Raw genomic sequence first — 17,015 nt, forward strand, 5'->3', positions numbered from 1 at the left:
AACGGAGAACACCCTCAGCGGCTTGGAGTTTCCGAATCGGCCATTCCTACCGGAGACCACGGCTCCCAAAGTCCACAGGCCGAGCTGGACGGAGCTCCAACACTGGTGATCCTCGGCAAAGATCCCAGGCTCCACAATGTTAAAATACAGGGCTGCCCGCGGCTGGAAGCTCCGCATACCACAGCTCCACGATGTTCAAGTCAGCTGGCCCAACACTCAACGCGGCGATCCCCGGTAAGGCATTGCCCGCTCCGTGATGGTAATTCAGTGCTGCGCCGCTGTTGAAGCTCTGGCCGGTCTCCGGCAGGAAAGGCCGCGCCAATCCAGATGGAAGGCAGCGAGGTGGGGAGCGAAGATGCGATTCGGAGAATAGACATATCCCGACCAGGAAGTGTCTTGGAAACGGTTTCCCCCTTCCCCTCCCCACCTCCCCCACATAAAAAAAGACTAAGAAACCGCCAGGAACAAACTTTTAAACAGACTAAAAATAACAAAAAGGGTGAAAGGACAAACAGACTGCTGGAGAGGCTGCCGCACGTGGCACCACCCGAGAGGTTTTGATTAAGAGAGAAAAATAATATTTGGTTCTTTGAGCAAATTGACTTCATAACAGAATTATCGTGAATGTTCTGAATTTGGAAGCCAATCTATTTCTTCACATACATCGTGGAGAAAGTAAGAAATAAAAAGCTTGAACTGAAAGGCTGCGAACATGAAAGATTAAGCAATAGATTTAGGTTCTGAAGCTTTCACACTCTTGGGAATGGAATTGACAAAGAAGCTCAGTTTCTGAAGGGCAGAGCTGGCTTGAGGAGTCTTGTGGATTATTGCTGCTGTGATATTCTCATGAACTATGCTACAAACTGAGATTAATGGACCTAGATTTGTGGTTATACCAGGCTGTTGGAGAATTGATATGCTTCAGGAGTGGATGGTCAGAGACAGGGCAACTGTATTCATCTCCTAATTGCCTGACTCTTTGTTGACGTGAGTGGATTGCTAACACACTGTGGTCATCCTGACTGAATTGCTGAATTGCAGAATTAACTATCATGAATTTAAGTTCAGGGTATCAAAACATTAATCAATCAATCAGATTTATTCATCACATACACCATAAAATGCAGTGAAGTGAACTTGCCAGCAGCGGTACAATCAAAAAGAACACACAATACACAATAAAATTTAACACAAAAATCCACCACAGCATTCTTCACTGTGGTCGGGGCCATGAACCTCCGCAGTCACCGCTGCGGGCGGCCAGATGTACAGGCCCTCTCTTCCGGAAGGTAAGTCCCGAATCGGTGCTTCCCTACCAGAGACTGCGGCTTCAAGATGATGTAGGCCGCAGGCCGGCGGTCGGAGCTCTTCTCCAGGGATCCCCAGCGAGGGATCCCAGGCTCCGGACGCCGCTCCCGCGGCTAGAAGCTCAGCAGTACTCGGCTTCAAGATGTTGTAGGCCGCGGGCCGGCGGGTTGGAGCTCTTCTTCTCCGGGGATCCCCAACGAGGGATCCCAGGCACCGGACGCCGCGATCGGATTGGGAAGGTATCAAGAAGGGTATATTCACAGGCTCAGGTTTTCCAAGGTGGTCGCTACTGAGAAGTTTGGCAATCTATAGGAAGACTGCTATGTCTGGCCCCTCTTGGAGATGAATGTCACCTTGACTCAACTTCCTCACTACAATCTATTTCCAAGGGGCTTCAGCTGATATGTGCTATCTCCTGATTTGCTGCTCACTGCTGCATCAAAGCTGCATCATAGATCATGCACATATATTCCATCCTGTTGTGCTGCTTGTAACTTCTATCTCTAGGTTACCTCTACTGTGACCTTCGGGTTCAAGAACAGCTTCTGCCCAGCAACCATCAGGCTTTTGAAGCAGACTGCACAGCCTAACTGCAGTCCTACCTCAGCTACAAGCTACTATGGAGTTTTTGTAAGAGTCGCTCTGGGTATTTCAGCTAGCACTGATATGGTCCGGTTCACCAGTATAACCTAAAATGTATTGTTATTATTATTGTTTATTTTATATTTATTTGTGGTGTTTTTGCAGTAATGTGCTTGAGAGAATTGCAGAAGTAAAAGAATGTCATTGTTCTGTTCCTGGTGCAATTGACAGGACACAGTCTTGATCACGGACTCACTTGCGTTAACATCACAGTCAACACCCTTGACTTGACACAGTCAATCACATGGGCTTGCTTGGAATCACATGTAGGCTGGGCTGGGTAAAGAGACAGCTTTCTCATCTAAATGATATTGGTGAAACCAGATGTGTTTTTCAACCATCCAGTAGGTTTTAGATTTCCAAAGTTCGAGTTAGTTTTTTCTCGCACATTCCTGATTATGATGGGGAATTTTAATTCCAGAACTAGCTTGGATTGGGGACAGCACATTGACACAGCTCATAGATCTGCAACCTCACAGTTCCTTATAGTGCTGTCTGTATAGAGTTTGCATGCTCACCCTGTGATTGCATGTATTTCTTCCAGTTTTCTTTAATGTCCCAAAAGCATGCACTTTGGTAGCTGAATTGGCTATTGTAAACGGTTCCTAGTTTATATATAACCTATTCAGTCACAGAGGGGCTGATTGATAGTCGGCATGGACTTGATGGGCTGAAGAGCCTATGGTCATGCTGCATCTCTTTGATCTACGACAGGTCTCTGGATTACTGGCCCAGTAGTTTAACTGCAATGCCAACAACATATCCATAGTGTTAAAGGGTTGTACCGAGGAAGCAAGTAATCTCAACAATGCAATATTGACCAGGATGTATGTTCTTATCAAAATTATTTAGGAAACAAAAATTGTCCAGAACATCGGCTCTTTAAGTAATAGCAAGGAACACCCTGCATCTTTCTGAATGGCCAGAAAAGATTTGGCTGAAATGCCATGGGCAAAGCAGTATCTCTGACAATGCTGCACTCCTTCCTAGCTGCACAGACATATTGGCCTGAAATAGGTGTCCTCAAAGCATGGGACTGATTTTGAAACACTCAGATTCCAGTCACACAGAATGCCACAGGGATCATTCCCTGACACTCTGAGAAACAGCCTTGGACCTGATGTTGAGAATTTATTATGTAAAGCTAACTATCCTTGATCGGATTTTGTTGGCTTTACCTTGTACTAAATGTTATTCCCTTACTATATATCTATATACTGTAAATGGATCAATTGTAATCATGTATTGTGTTTCTGCTAACTGGATAGCACGCAACAAAAGCTTTTCACTGTACCTCAGTACACGTGACAATAAACTAAACTGAACCTAGTATTCAACCAGCTTAACTCAACTTCATTAAAAAATCTGTTTTGTTATTAAGTACATTTCAACAGAGTGGCGAGGGAGAAGGTCATCAGAGTTACAGACTCTTAGTCAGTGTTATTCTCCAGGATTCAACCTTCTTCAGTATATATCTAGATAGGCATCTTCCACTTCCTTACTGTGCTGCTGTACCTTAGCCCATCCAGCCACAAGAGTGCATTCTTGGAGAATTTAGGTGAGGAAATACTGGGCTAATTTCCAGCTGTCCTACCCAAAGACTACAGCTGATGTCTTGGTCAAGCGTAGACTTAAGTGTGATTGGATATGGGTGAGACGGTAGAGATTTTGGTGCCATCCTTGACCTTCAGGTCAAAGGACCAGCATTGACCCTTGGGGCTGGTAATATAATAGGGGTTGGGTTGAAAATAAACAAAAGAGACAATTCCAACAACACACAGGAACTTTTGAAAAAAACATTACAAAGTAGAGAGCAATTTCACTTGTTTAGATTCAATACCTAAGAGTGATTACAAGGCAGTAATCTAATTGAAAGGTTCCAATTACATTATAAACCATGGCAGCAAAACTCCAATATGTTCCACCTGAGTGCATGAATTAGATTATGGTCTTTGTACAGCGATCTTATTGATGACTAATATACACAGCTTCAGCTCCATGTGGGAGTTTAATTTTAGTTTGGGCTGAAGCAGACTCCAACAGTTAGCTACCCATCCCCATGCAAATGTTACTTCCGGGATCTGTCAGAGAATGTGCTGGTAGCAGCTGATGGGAAAATGACTTAGTCAGGTAGGACACAATGCATTGATTCATCCAGACAGCACCACAGAGTTGTAGTATGTAGTATCACAATATGGACTTTCTCTAATGTGACGAATAGTAGATAATAACTGTTGCAGAATTCAGAGATGGTGGATATGCAAATCAAAAATAGAGATTGCTGGAAGCACTCAATGGGGTCGGGCAGCACCAATAGGTCAAGGATCCAATGTTTCAGGTCAAGGATCCTTCATCAGAACTGGGAAAGTGAGAAAACAAGAGTTATGTTGCAGGGTAGGTGGGTGAAGAAATTAGGTAGCATATATCTAATAGGGAGTAGAACAAAGTTGTCCATAAGACCCATAGCCGTCCGAAGGGGGGGTGCGTTGGGTGTGACCGCACCCCCCTTTTTTCCCCCAGAGTAAGAAAAAATCACTGGGGTAAAAAAATGCCACCCTCGCTGACCCCTGCTGGCCCCACACCACCTCCGCTGACCCCCGCTGACCCACGCTGGGCCCACGCCACCCCCACTGACCCACGCTGGGCCCACGCCACCCCCATTGGGCCCACGCCACCCCCATTGGGCCCACGCCACCCCTGCTGGGCCCAAGCCACCTCCACTGGGCCCACACCACCCCCGCTGACACCCACTGGGCCCACGCCAACCCCGCTGGGCCCTTGCCACCTTCATCTTCGTCCCCCCAACTAGAGGGGGGGGGATGTGGGAGGGGGAAGAGAGAGAGGGGAAGGGAGGGGAGAGAGAGATGGGGGAGGGAAGAGGAAAAGGGGGATTATCTTTAGTGAGATTGCAAAATTAAGGTAGGTTTTAGAGCTATTATATTTTCTCCTCCATATGAATAATTTTAAACAATATCAAATAATATCAAATAATTGGAACTGCTTTCTTTTCCTTGATAATAATACAGAAAAATATGAATTCCATAGTTTGTGACATAAATACACATTTTAATGGGATCATTATATACAGATGTAACATTTCCATTTCGAGATCGGGGGGAGGGGGGGGGGGGGGGGGGGGGGGGGCAAATATGCATCAAACCGATAGCCTAATCGTTAAAGTGTTAAAAGATAGCCTAATCGATAAAGAGCTGAGAAGAGGAATCGGAGCTGCCAAGGAAAGGTACTCTGAGAAGTTGAGGAGCAAGTTCTCAGCTAGTGACTCTTCTTCAGTTTCGAAGGGCATGCAATAAATCACCAGCTATAAGAGGAAAGCCCCCCGCTCTTTGGACAATCGTCAGCTGACGAACTACCTGAATGAGTTTTACTGCAGGTTTGAAAATCAGAAACGTAACCCTGGTACCCCTTCCCCAACAAACACATCCAGACCCCAATCTGCAAAGAATGGACCCTGCACCCTCTCCTTCCCATTCACCACCTCACACCTGCTTAAGGCAAGACTCCAGTAATGAAAAGAGTGGACTCTTTCCCACCCCCACCAACACTTCACACCCAATTACTCATTTTTAACCAGTCCTTGCAAAGATGCACTGTCCCTGCCTGCTTCAAATTCTCCACTATTGTCCCTGTACCCAAAAAGGTAAGGCTTACTGGTCTTAACGACTACAGGCTTGTCGCACTGACCTCTGTAGTCATGGAGACCGTTGAAAGGCTTGTGCTGGCCAAGCTGAAAAATATCACAATCCCTCTGCTGGACCCTCTGCATTTTGCATATTGGGCCAATAGATCTGTGGATGATGCAGTCAATCTGGGCCTACACTTCATCCTCCAGCACCTAGACCGCCAGGGGACCTATGCAAGGATTTTGTTTTTGTTGATTTTAGCTCTGCATTCAACACCATTGTACCAGAGCTACTACGCTCCAAACTTTCTGAGTTGACTGTGCCTGAACCCCTCTGTCGGTGGATCACCAGCTTCCTGACAGACAGGAAGCAGCATGTGAGACGGGAAAGCTTTTCTTGGACCCGCAAATGCTAAGCATAGGAGCACCGCACGATGCGTACTCTCCCCTCTCCTCTACTCTCACCACACCAATGACTGCACCTCCACAAACACCTCTGTCAACACCTCTGTCTAGTTTGCGGATGACACAACCCTGATTGGACTGATCCAGGATGGAGATCTCTGTACTCTTTTCAATTTGACATCTTTCCTATAACATGGTGCCCAGAACTGAACTCAATATTCTAAATGCGGTCTCACCAATGTCTTATTCAACAGCAACATGACCTCACAACTTCTATGCTCAATACTCTGACTGATGAAGGCCAAAGTGCCAAAATACGTTTTGACCACCTGATATGCCTGCAACACGACCTTCAAGGAACCATGCAACCATCAACCATTCCTCTGCCCACCTGGCTAATTGATCCAGATCCTGCTGCAATCTTTCACAACCATATTCACTATATGCAAAACCACTCACATCTGTATCATCAGCAAACTTGCTAATCTTGCCCTGTTCTGTGACGTTTCACAGAGTGCTGGAGTAACTCAGCGGGTCAGGCTGAGTATGGAGGTCGGGAGGTCTGTGAAACGTCACCTATTCATATTCTCCCCAGATGCTGCCTGACCCACTGAGTTACTACAGCACTTTGTGTCTATTTTCCCCTTCACCCATCTGACCAAGCCCACTCTCCCCCCTCCTTTCCTATGTTCCTTTCCACCCATAAACCTCTCTCTGCCTTTACATTTCACTCCTCTTTCAAATCTGCTCTACTTATCTACATTCATTTTTCTTCTTAACTTTTTAGTCATAAAATGATGCAGTGTGGAAACAGGCCCTTCAGCCCAACTTGCCCACACCGAACAACGTGTCCCATTTAAACTAGTGCCACTCACACGCGTTTGGCATATATCTATCTAAATCTGTCCTATCCATGTATGTGTCCAAATGTCTCTTAAACAGTAGGATAGTCCCAGCCTTAACTACCTCCTCTGGCAGCTCGTTCCATACACCCAGCACCCTTTGTGTGAAAACACTACTTCAGATTCCTGTTAATTTCTGAAATATTGGTCATAAATTTGGTGCAAAAATGCTCCAAAATAAGGCTCAGAATGCATCAGAGAGCATCTAAAACCCCAGAGCTTCCAGGGCCCTTAAGCAGGTCCTGGACCCCGGCATCGAGGGACCTCATGCTTCGCGCTCATGATGTGCGCAGCGCACACACTATTTCACATAAAAAATGTTGTAAACTTATCATGCCCCTTTTTGGAAAGCTTCGTACAGGCCTGAGACCATAAAACCATAATGCATGGGAACAGAATGAGGTCATTTGGCTCATCATGTCTACCACATCATGGCTGATATATCTTCTCCTCTCAACCCCACTGTCCTGCATTCTCCCCGTAACCTTTCACACCCTTAATAATCAAGAACCTCTCAATCTCTGCTTTAAAAATACCCAATGACTTTGCCTTCACAGCCGTCTGTGGCAATTAATTCCACAGATTCATCACCCTGTAGGCTGTAGCTGAAGAAGCTCCTCCTCATCTCCATTTCAAAGGTATGTCCGTTTACTCTGAGGTTGTGCCCTTTGGTTCTAGAGCATGAGATGATGAGACATACAAGGAGAATTAGCCATTGAGCCCATCGAGTCTACTCTCCATCCAATCATGTCTGATTAATTTTTCCCTCTCAACCACATTCCCCTGGCTATTCCCCATAACTTTCAATTCCCTTATTATGCCAATGCCAATGCCAATCTCTGTTTTAAAAATACCCAATGACTTAGTCTCCACAGCTGCCTGTGGCAATTAATTTTACAGATTCACCACCCTTGCCTTGCCTTGCCTTGCCTTGCCAACCAGCAAATGGAACTTTTGGGAATCCTGTACTAACACTCCCCACTCTCTTTGCACCTTCAATGCACCAAACTCTCCCCAAACTGGTAACATCCTTTCCACGTCCGCTCTGTCTAAGTCTTTCATTATCCAATAGGTTTCAATGTGATTCCCCCACCAAAGAGATTAATACATTAAAAACTGATAAGTAGTGACAGAAAACAGAGAACGAGAAAAAAGCAAATGATAGCAGGATGGTTCAACTGTCTCTGTAGAGAGAAAAGCAAAAGTTGTTACCTGAACTTGTCAACTTTGTCCCAGGGGATGGCTCTTCCCAGAGAGATGAGGAGCTGTTTCTCAAGCTGATGTTGGGCTATTATTGGAATAGTGTAGGAGGTGAAAGATAGAGAAGTCATGGTGTGATGGAAATGGAGATTGTGACAGGGGTATGAAGTAGCGAGCTGACCCAACATGTCATCTATCCATGTTCTCCAAAGATGTTGCCTGATTCATTGAGTTACTCCAGCACTACTGGAAACTCAGGGTTGCCCTCACAACATTTCTACAAAGTGTTGACCCAACCCAGGTTATGTTTATCCACTGTTGATTGGACCGCATCATAAACAAAGTGCAAGTAATTTACTGCCTCACTTGAAAAGACTGTGGGTATCCACATGGTGGTAATGGAACGGAGTGCTGTATCTCCACCAGGTGCATGGGAAACCGTCCTGAACCAACCATATTGAAGCCCTGGCCACGAAAGCACACCAACACCTTTACTTCCTTTGGAAGTTTGGCCTATCCCCAACATCCCTCAACAACTTCTACAGCTGCATGTAGAAAGCATATTTCAGGATGCATCACAGCCTGGTATTGGAACAGCTCCATCCAAGAGCACCAGATATTACAGAGTTGTGGATGTAGCACAAACTAACTGACAGACCAGCCTCCCTTCCATTGGCTCCATCTACACTTCACTCTACCTCCGCAAGGCCACCAGCATAATCAAGGTTCAGTCCCACCCCTGTCACTCCCTCTTCTCCCCTCTCCTATTAGGGAAGAGGTACAAAAGTTTGAAAACCCATACCTCCAGATTCAGAAACAGTTTCTTCCCAGTTGTTATCAGGCAACTGAATGATCCTCTCATCAGCTAGAGTGCGGACCTGAACTCCCATCTACCTCATTGTAGACCTTTGAATTATCTTGAAGGGCCTATTTCTGTGCTTTATCTCTAAACTAAACTAAACTAAGACTCTGGTGCTGTGAGACAACAGCTCTACCAGGTGTGCCACTGTGCCGCCCAATGCTGGAATATGATAAACCATGGAGGTTATAAAACTGAATGGGTTGCAAAGTTCAGGGTACAGCAAAGAATCAATCATGCTGATGTGACACTGAAGTCCCATGTCGATGAGACAGTTAAAAACAGTTCTCTTTCAGTAACCCGCCAATAAATTCAGCTTCACTTTTACTGGAACCCTTTCAATTTTATTTTTTTAAACCACGCTCGCAGAATTCTTCCAGTGTGATTAGAGTTCATCTTCTTGGAATATTACTACGGTAACATAACAATGACAACCACACTCATATGATCACAAGCTACCTTTGAAGTTTGTCATCATCTTCTTGACCCCAACGTTTTTCTCATTGCTACAGCAACACTGTGATGCAGCAGATTGTACAGCTGTTTCACAGCTTCAAAGATTCAGGTTCAATCCTGACCTCGGGTCCTGTCTGTACAGAGTTTGCTCGTTTACCCTGTGACTGTATGCGTTTCCTGCGGGTGCTCTGCTTTCCTCCCACATCCCTAAGATGTAAGGGTTAGTAGGTTAATTGGCTGGTGTAAAGTGTAGTGGCCATTTGGCTTGTTTTGCATGTCATTGATGATGGCATGTGCCTTTAAATTTTAGACTGCTCGTTATATTGTGGGTGGGATTTATGATGTGTTTATGGGTGTGTTTGGAGCTCAGATGCTTGCGCAGAAGTTTAGTTTTTAGTGTAGTTTGGAGCAAGTGTGGACGACAGATAGCACAATGGGCTAAGTGTTCGGCTGGCAACCGGAAGGTAGCTGGTTCGAATCCCGCTTGTATTGCATACTGTCGTTGTGTCCTTGGGCAAGACACTTCACCCACCTTTGCCTGTGTGTGTCCTTGGGCAAGACACTTCACCCACCTTTGCCTGTGTGTGTGGATGTAATTATGTGAAGCACTTTGGGGTCAATGCAAGTTGACTAAAAATGTGCTATATAAATAAAGAAATTTAGAAATTTTAAATTTAAGTAGGGAAAAGGTTAACCCTTCGACCATGTGAGGTTTAAAGGAGATCAGGTGAAGTGTAATTGAGACACGAGGAGTTTTCTAATGTTTGAATTAATAAGCTGGAGTTCGATGAAGATTATAGTAACGAGTCGGGAGAAATTTGGATGTATCTCACTGTTGTCTATCAACAATAAAGCATTTATTCATCAAAAGACTGTGTGTTGAAGCCTTATCTGTGATGAAGCTCTGATGGTCTCTGTGAGTGAGCTCGCATGCGTATCGAAGACATTCCCCTTATCCATGCTCATCCATTTAGTGGCTAGAGAGTTAATTTCTCGAACGATGTAAAAATCTGCTACCACATAAAGTTCTCCTAATGTGTTAGTGCATGGTAGAATCTGGGGGGAATTGATGAGGATGTGGGATTGGTGTAAATGGGTATGTTCACAGTCAGTGCAAACTTAGTGGGCTGAAGGGCCTGTTTCCATGCTATATCTTGCCATGACTGTGTGTTGTAAAGAAATATGGAAGTCACATCTATTTATCAAGCTAGACATTCAGTATTGCTCCTGACTGTTTAAGGTATTCTACCATGTCCATGCATGGATCTTCCTAAGGTGCCGAGACTGAACTGGAAATCAATTTTTATATTTCATTCCTTCTGGTTGTTGAAATCAATGATCAAGTGTTTGGTAGTTTTAAAAATGCCTTATATACTGACATGAATCTCATCACGTCATCAGTCTAGGCTCAGAGTAAGCACTGTGAAGATTGTGAACAGAGATTGCACTGATCCCACGAAGCTCCAGAGGCTGAGAAAAGCTACTTGCAGATAATGCATTTCAATGGATTGAGCAAGGACTATAAGCTATGTTTCTGATTCAATCACAGTCTGAAAAGACGCAAAGACACCTAAATGAACCTGTCATTAGCTAAGGTTTATGTTTGTCTTCAGTCCTGTTTACTTCCTCTCGATTACCCAATATTTCATTTTGGGCCCAATTATTTTTATTTAAAATAATGTGCAGCTCCTGAACAGCAAATATTTACTCTTCATTTTACCTCAGTAAGAAGAATGAAATATACCTCAAGCGAATTATGACTCTGCAGCACTGACCTGTGGTGTAGATCACACAAAATGGACTAAATTTAATTGCCCACGTACCTTATGTACATCTCTTCTCGATTAATATCTTTGTAGAAATTCTGTGGAGATAAATAATAACATCTCATTATTTAAATAACACAGACAAAATTAAGTTGCATTAAAATGTAGTGTAGATGTGTGCGTATGATGGTCAGAGCAAACTGGGCTAAAGGTCCTGCTTCTATGTGTATGACCCAAAACTGGGTCATACAACCATACAGCATGGAGACGGGTCCATTGGTCTAACTTGTCCATGATGACCAAGATGCTCATCTAAGCTCATCTAAGCTCATCATATTTACCAGTGTTTAACCCAAATTCCACAAAATAGTTATCCAAATGTATTTTAAATGTTGGTATTGTGCCTGCCTCAACCTCTTTCTCTGGCCGCTCGTTTCATATATGTGCAAAAGATTAAATTAAAGAGGGTGGTGGTTTCTGGAGTGTGCTGCCAGAGGTGGTGATGGAGGCAGATGTGATGGTGCCATTTTAGGCAGGCACGTGATATACAGGGAATAGAGGGATGTGGATTATGCTTGGACTGATAGAAACATAGAAACATAGAAAATAGGTGCAGGAGTAGGCCATTCAGCCCTTCGAGCCTGCACCGCCATTCAATATGATCATGGCTGATCATCCAACTCAGATGAGTATTAGTTTATCTTGGCATCATGTTCCTCTGCTGTACTGTTCTATGTTCTATTAAACAGTACTACTCTATTCATTAGTGAACAGTAGCTGAATAACCCTTTAGATAGTTCATTTATTGTTTTTAGAATGCTCTGACAGCCTATTTCCCTGAGTTCTCCATGATATTTCCAAAGCTGAAAACCATGACATTTTGGCGAAATATGCTACAAATGACAGTACTTAACACATGTTGTCATTTGTTGCATATTCTGCATCGTAGGTATTGTAGATAGACACAAAATGCTGGAGTAACTCAGCGGGACGGGCAGCATCTCTGGGGAGAACGAATGGATGACGTTTCGAGTCGAGAACTATCTTCGGTGTAAACCAGCATCTGCAGTCCCTTCCTACACATGCTAGGCATTGCACATGGGTTAGCTGATAGTATTCCATCGGGGACAGTACTGAGCTTTAAACATTAAGAAGCAGCCATACTAAAACACATGGTTTGTTGCTAAAGTCCAGCTCTTTGTTATACACATCAACAATCAGATGACGATGTGGTTAACATTGGTAGTAAAATTGCAGGTGACACCAAAATAGCAATATATTAGACAGTGAGGAAGGTTATCTAACTTTACAGTACTTAGATAAGATGCAGATCAGTTGAGAAAGTGGGCCAGGGAATGGCAAGTATAATTCAACTGTCAAGTATGAGGTGTTGCACTATGGTATGTCAAGCCAAGGGGGGACTTGAACAGTAAATGATAGTCCTGAAGTGCTGCAGAACAGAGAGATACATAGACACATAGACATATAGACAGTAGGTGTAGGTGTAGGACATTGGGCCCTTCAACCGCACCAAGCCTTGCGGCACCCCACTAGTCACTGCCTGCTATTCTGAAAGGGACACATTAATCTCTACTCTTTGTTTCCTGTTTGCCAACCAATATTCTATTCATGTCAATACCCTACCCCCAATGCCATGTGCTCTAATTTTGCCCACTAATCTCCTGTGCAGGACCTTATCAAAGGCTTACTGAAAGTCCAGGTACAATACATCCACTAGCTCGCCCTTGTCCTTTTTACTTGTTACATCCTCAAAAAATTCCAGAAGATTTGTTAAGCATGATTTCCCCTTTGTAAATCCACTGACTGGGACCAATCCTGTTATGCTATCCTAATGCACCGCTATTACATCTTTGATAATTGACTCCAGCATCTTCCCCACCACTGATGTCAGGCTAATAGGTCTTTAAATCCCTGCTTTCTCTCTCCCTTCTTTCTTGAAACTTGCAACCTATCTCCAGGGTACTGTTTGGAGGCCTGTAGGTAATTCCCATTAGGGTCTTTTTACCCTTACAATTTCTCAATTCTATCCACAATGACTCTACATCTTCTGATTCTATGTCACCTGCCCACCTGTCGGTCTTTTCGATAGGACTTATATACATGAATATTCAGTTGCCAGCTCTTGAACTTCTTGCAGCCATGTCTCTGTAATTCCCACAACATCATACTCACCAATTCCTAACTGAGCTTATCCTAACAATTCCTAACAAGCTCATCCACTTTATTTCTTATACTTCGCGCATTCATAAATAACACTTTTAATTCGGTATTCACATCCCCTCTCACATCGGTTCCTCTTTCACCTAACCTTACTCTCTTGTCCCTTCTTGAACTTTCCGTCCCATTAATTCGGGTGTCATTCGTAACTTTTCCTGTACTCACTTCCCCTTTAACTCCCAATTTGTCACCCCCTCCTCTCCGCTATTTAGTTTAAACCCACCCGTGCAGCACTAGCAAACCTGGCTGTCAGAATGTCGGTCCCACTCCAGTTAAGGTGTAACCCATCCCTTTTGTACAGGTCACCCTTACCCCAGAAGATCTGGCTGCACAGTTCCCTCAAAGGTGGACAGTAAGGTGAAGTGAATATTTAGTCAGGTGGACAGTGAAGTGACGAAGATATTTGGCATGCTTGGCTTCACTGGGAAGGGAATTGAGTACAAAAGTTGAGACTTCATAATGCAGCAATATAAGTCATTAGATCACATCTGGAGGACTGTGTGCAGTTCTGGTCGCCTAGCGATAGGAAGGATGTCATTAATTTGGAAAGAGTGCAAAAGAGATCAATCAAGATGTTAAATGGGCTTGCAGGCTTGAATTATAAGGAAAGGTTAGATAGGCTGGGACAGTTTTCTTTGGGGTATAGGTGGCTGAGGGGTGACCTTATTGGGATGTACAAGATCATGAGGGGCATCGATAAGGTGAACACTCACAGTCTTTTTTCACCAGGGGAGAGAATTCAACAACTGGAGGGCATAGGCTTAAGGTGAGAGCAAAGAGATTTAACAGGGACTTCAGGGCAACTTTGTCATTCAGAGGGTAATTTGTATCTGGAATGAGCTGTCAGAGGAAGTTATAGAACCAAATACAATTACGAGTTTTAAAAGAGATGTGGACACATATGTGGATGGGAAGGGTTTAGAGGGATGTGGGTCAAATGCAAGCAAATGGGACTAGTTTAGTTTAGTTACTTCTCTAACTTCAGATAGCCCTTGCTTTCCCTCTCTCTCCATCCCATTCCACTTCCCAATTCTCCCACTAGTCTTACTGTCTCCGACCACATTCTATCTTTGTCCCGCCCCCTCCCCTGACATCAGTCTGAAGAAGGGCCTTACCCGAAACGGCACCCATTCCTTCTCTCCAGAGATACTGCCTGACCCGGCTTGTACTCGCTAGAATTTCGAAGATTGAGGGGGGATCTTATAGAAACTTACAAAATTCTTAAAGGGTTGGACAGGCTAGATGCAGGAAGATTGTTCCCGATGTTGGGGAAGTCCAGAACAAGGGGTCACAGTTTAAGGATAAGGGGGAAGTCTTTTAGGACCGAGATGAGAAGAACATTTTTCACACAGAGAGTGGTGAATCTCTGGAATTCTCTGCCACAGAAGGTAGTTGACGCCAGTTCATTGGCTATATTTAAGAGGGAGTTAGATGTGGCCCTTGTGGCTAAAGGGATCAGGGAGAGAAGGCAGGTACGGGATACTGAGTTGGATGTTCAGCCATGATCATATTGGATGGCGGTGCAGGCTCGAAGGGCCGAATGACCTACTCCTGCACCTATTTTCTATGTTTCTATGTTACTCCAGCATTTTGCATCTACCACTAGTTTAGTTTAGTTTAGTTTATTATCATTGTCATGTGAAGCAAGGTACAGTGAAAAGCTTTTGTTGCTTGCTATCCAGTCAAAGATAAGGCTAGACCTGATTACAATCAAGCTGTCCACAGTGTACAGATAAAGGATAAAGTATATCACATTAAACATCAGCCCAAATGCCAACTTGGTTGGCATGGACAAGGTGGCCTATAGGGCCTGTGTCTGAGCTATATTTTGCTGTATGACACCATCTATACTGCTGTGTGACACCATCTATACTGCTGTATGACACCATCTATACTGCTGTATGACACCATCTATACTGCTGTGTGACACCATCTATACTGCTGTGTGACACCATCTATACTGCTGTGTGACACCATCTATACTGCTGTGTGACACCATCTATACTGCTGTATGACACCATCTATACTGCTGTATGACACCATCTATACTGCTGTGTGACACCATCTATACTGCTGTATGACACCATCTATACTGCTGTGTGACACCATCTATACTGCTGTGTGACACCATCTATACTGCTGTGTGACACCATCTATACTGCTGTATGACACCATCTATACTGCTGTGTGACACCATCTATACTGCTGTGTGACATCATCTATACTGCTGTATGACACCAGCTATACTGCTATGTGACACCAGCTATATACTGCTGTGTGACACCATCTATACTGCTGTGTGACACCATCTATACTGCTGTATGACACCATCTATACTGCTGTGTAGCACCAGATGAACATTTGTGTAACCCACCAATCATGAAAAATAACCATATTTTTGTGATTGAGCAAAAAACATGAAATTCATCAGCCCAAACTACTGGACTTCGTAGATGATGTTCTCAAGCAACAGCTTATTTCCCAAAAGAATATAGGTTAGGTTTATGACATTCAAATAACATAGATATTGCTTTCACCACTGCTGGGCTATTATATCAAGGCTACTTACAACTGAATTCAAATTCTCAATATGTGGGATAGCAATCATCTTTAAATCCTTGGCTCAGGGACATATCCTTCAGCACTTCAATCACTTTTAAGTTGCAAAGTGCACAGCTTAAAAAAGGAAAAGTTTTGTTGTGCATTTCTGCATGTTCTTGTGCAGCTGTTCATGACTCCTCGGTGATCTGTTCTTCTCTCGCATCACAAAGATATGCGGCAGGTTTATTAGCCACTGTAGATTACCATGTCGACTGTAGATTATCAGTCCGAAGAAGGGTCTCGACCCGAAACGTCACCCATTCCTTCTCTCCAGAGATGCTGCCTGACCCGCTGAGTTACTCCAGCATTTTGTGTCTGTCTTTGATTTAAACCAGCATCTACAGATCTTTCCTGGTGGAGTTACATGGCAGGAGAATTGGGGGAAGTTGATGGGATGCGAGAGAGACGAGATTGCAGGGAGAATAAGTGGGAGGAATGGCACTGATGGGAATGCTCCAAGAGCCAGCAGAGATTCGATGGGCCAAATATAATCCCTTCCGCGTCACAAGATGAAAATAAAAAATGAAAGTGGGAGCGAAGGTGAATGAGTGAAACATTACACTGTGACATAATGGATTTTATTACCTCCTAAGCTATTCCAAACACTCCTTCAATTATGTAATTCAAGTAGCTTGTTGCTTCTCAAGATTAAATTAAACAAACCAGCTCCCTGTTGTCAGATAAAACATGCAGCTAGGTAATTAACATCAGGTATTTCATTGTGTTAATTCACTGATTGCCAGTTGGAAGTTCAAGAGCATAATAATATGCTAAGTTATGCCGATAGCAAGAATAAACAGACTGTACAATCCTGGTTTATTAAGCTCCAGAAACATTCTGTCAATTCACATGAAGGTTAGTTAGGGATGATTTGTCTCCATTGTAAGCATGGAACGTCTGTCAGCCTCGAATAGATCAAAGCTCTAAGGGACTAAATATCTTTTCCCTACCATTGCTGGCTCTTTCTCAGAATGGCTTCAATTAACCTCAGCTACATT

General features: G+C 43.8%; 1 protein-coding gene across 1 annotated transcript in view; it reads right to left on the reverse strand.

Annotated features, from left to right (window-relative positions):
• Nucleotides 1-17,015, reverse strand: part of dock2 (dedicator of cytokinesis 2) — a 703,541-nt gene that overhangs the window by 110,131 nt on the left and 576,395 nt on the right. The window contains exon 36 of the mRNA XM_033029960.1: nucleotides 11,236-11,276. Within this exon, the coding sequence (XP_032885851.1) occupies nucleotides 11,236-11,276 (41 nt within the window). The remainder of the gene's footprint in view (nucleotides 1-11,235; nucleotides 11,277-17,015) is intronic.

Source organism: Amblyraja radiata, chromosome 11 (assembly GCF_010909765.2).
Source record: "Amblyraja radiata isolate CabotCenter1 chromosome 11, sAmbRad1.1.pri, whole genome shotgun sequence".
Lineage (NCBI taxonomy): Eukaryota > Metazoa > Chordata > Chondrichthyes > Rajiformes > Rajidae > Amblyraja > Amblyraja radiata.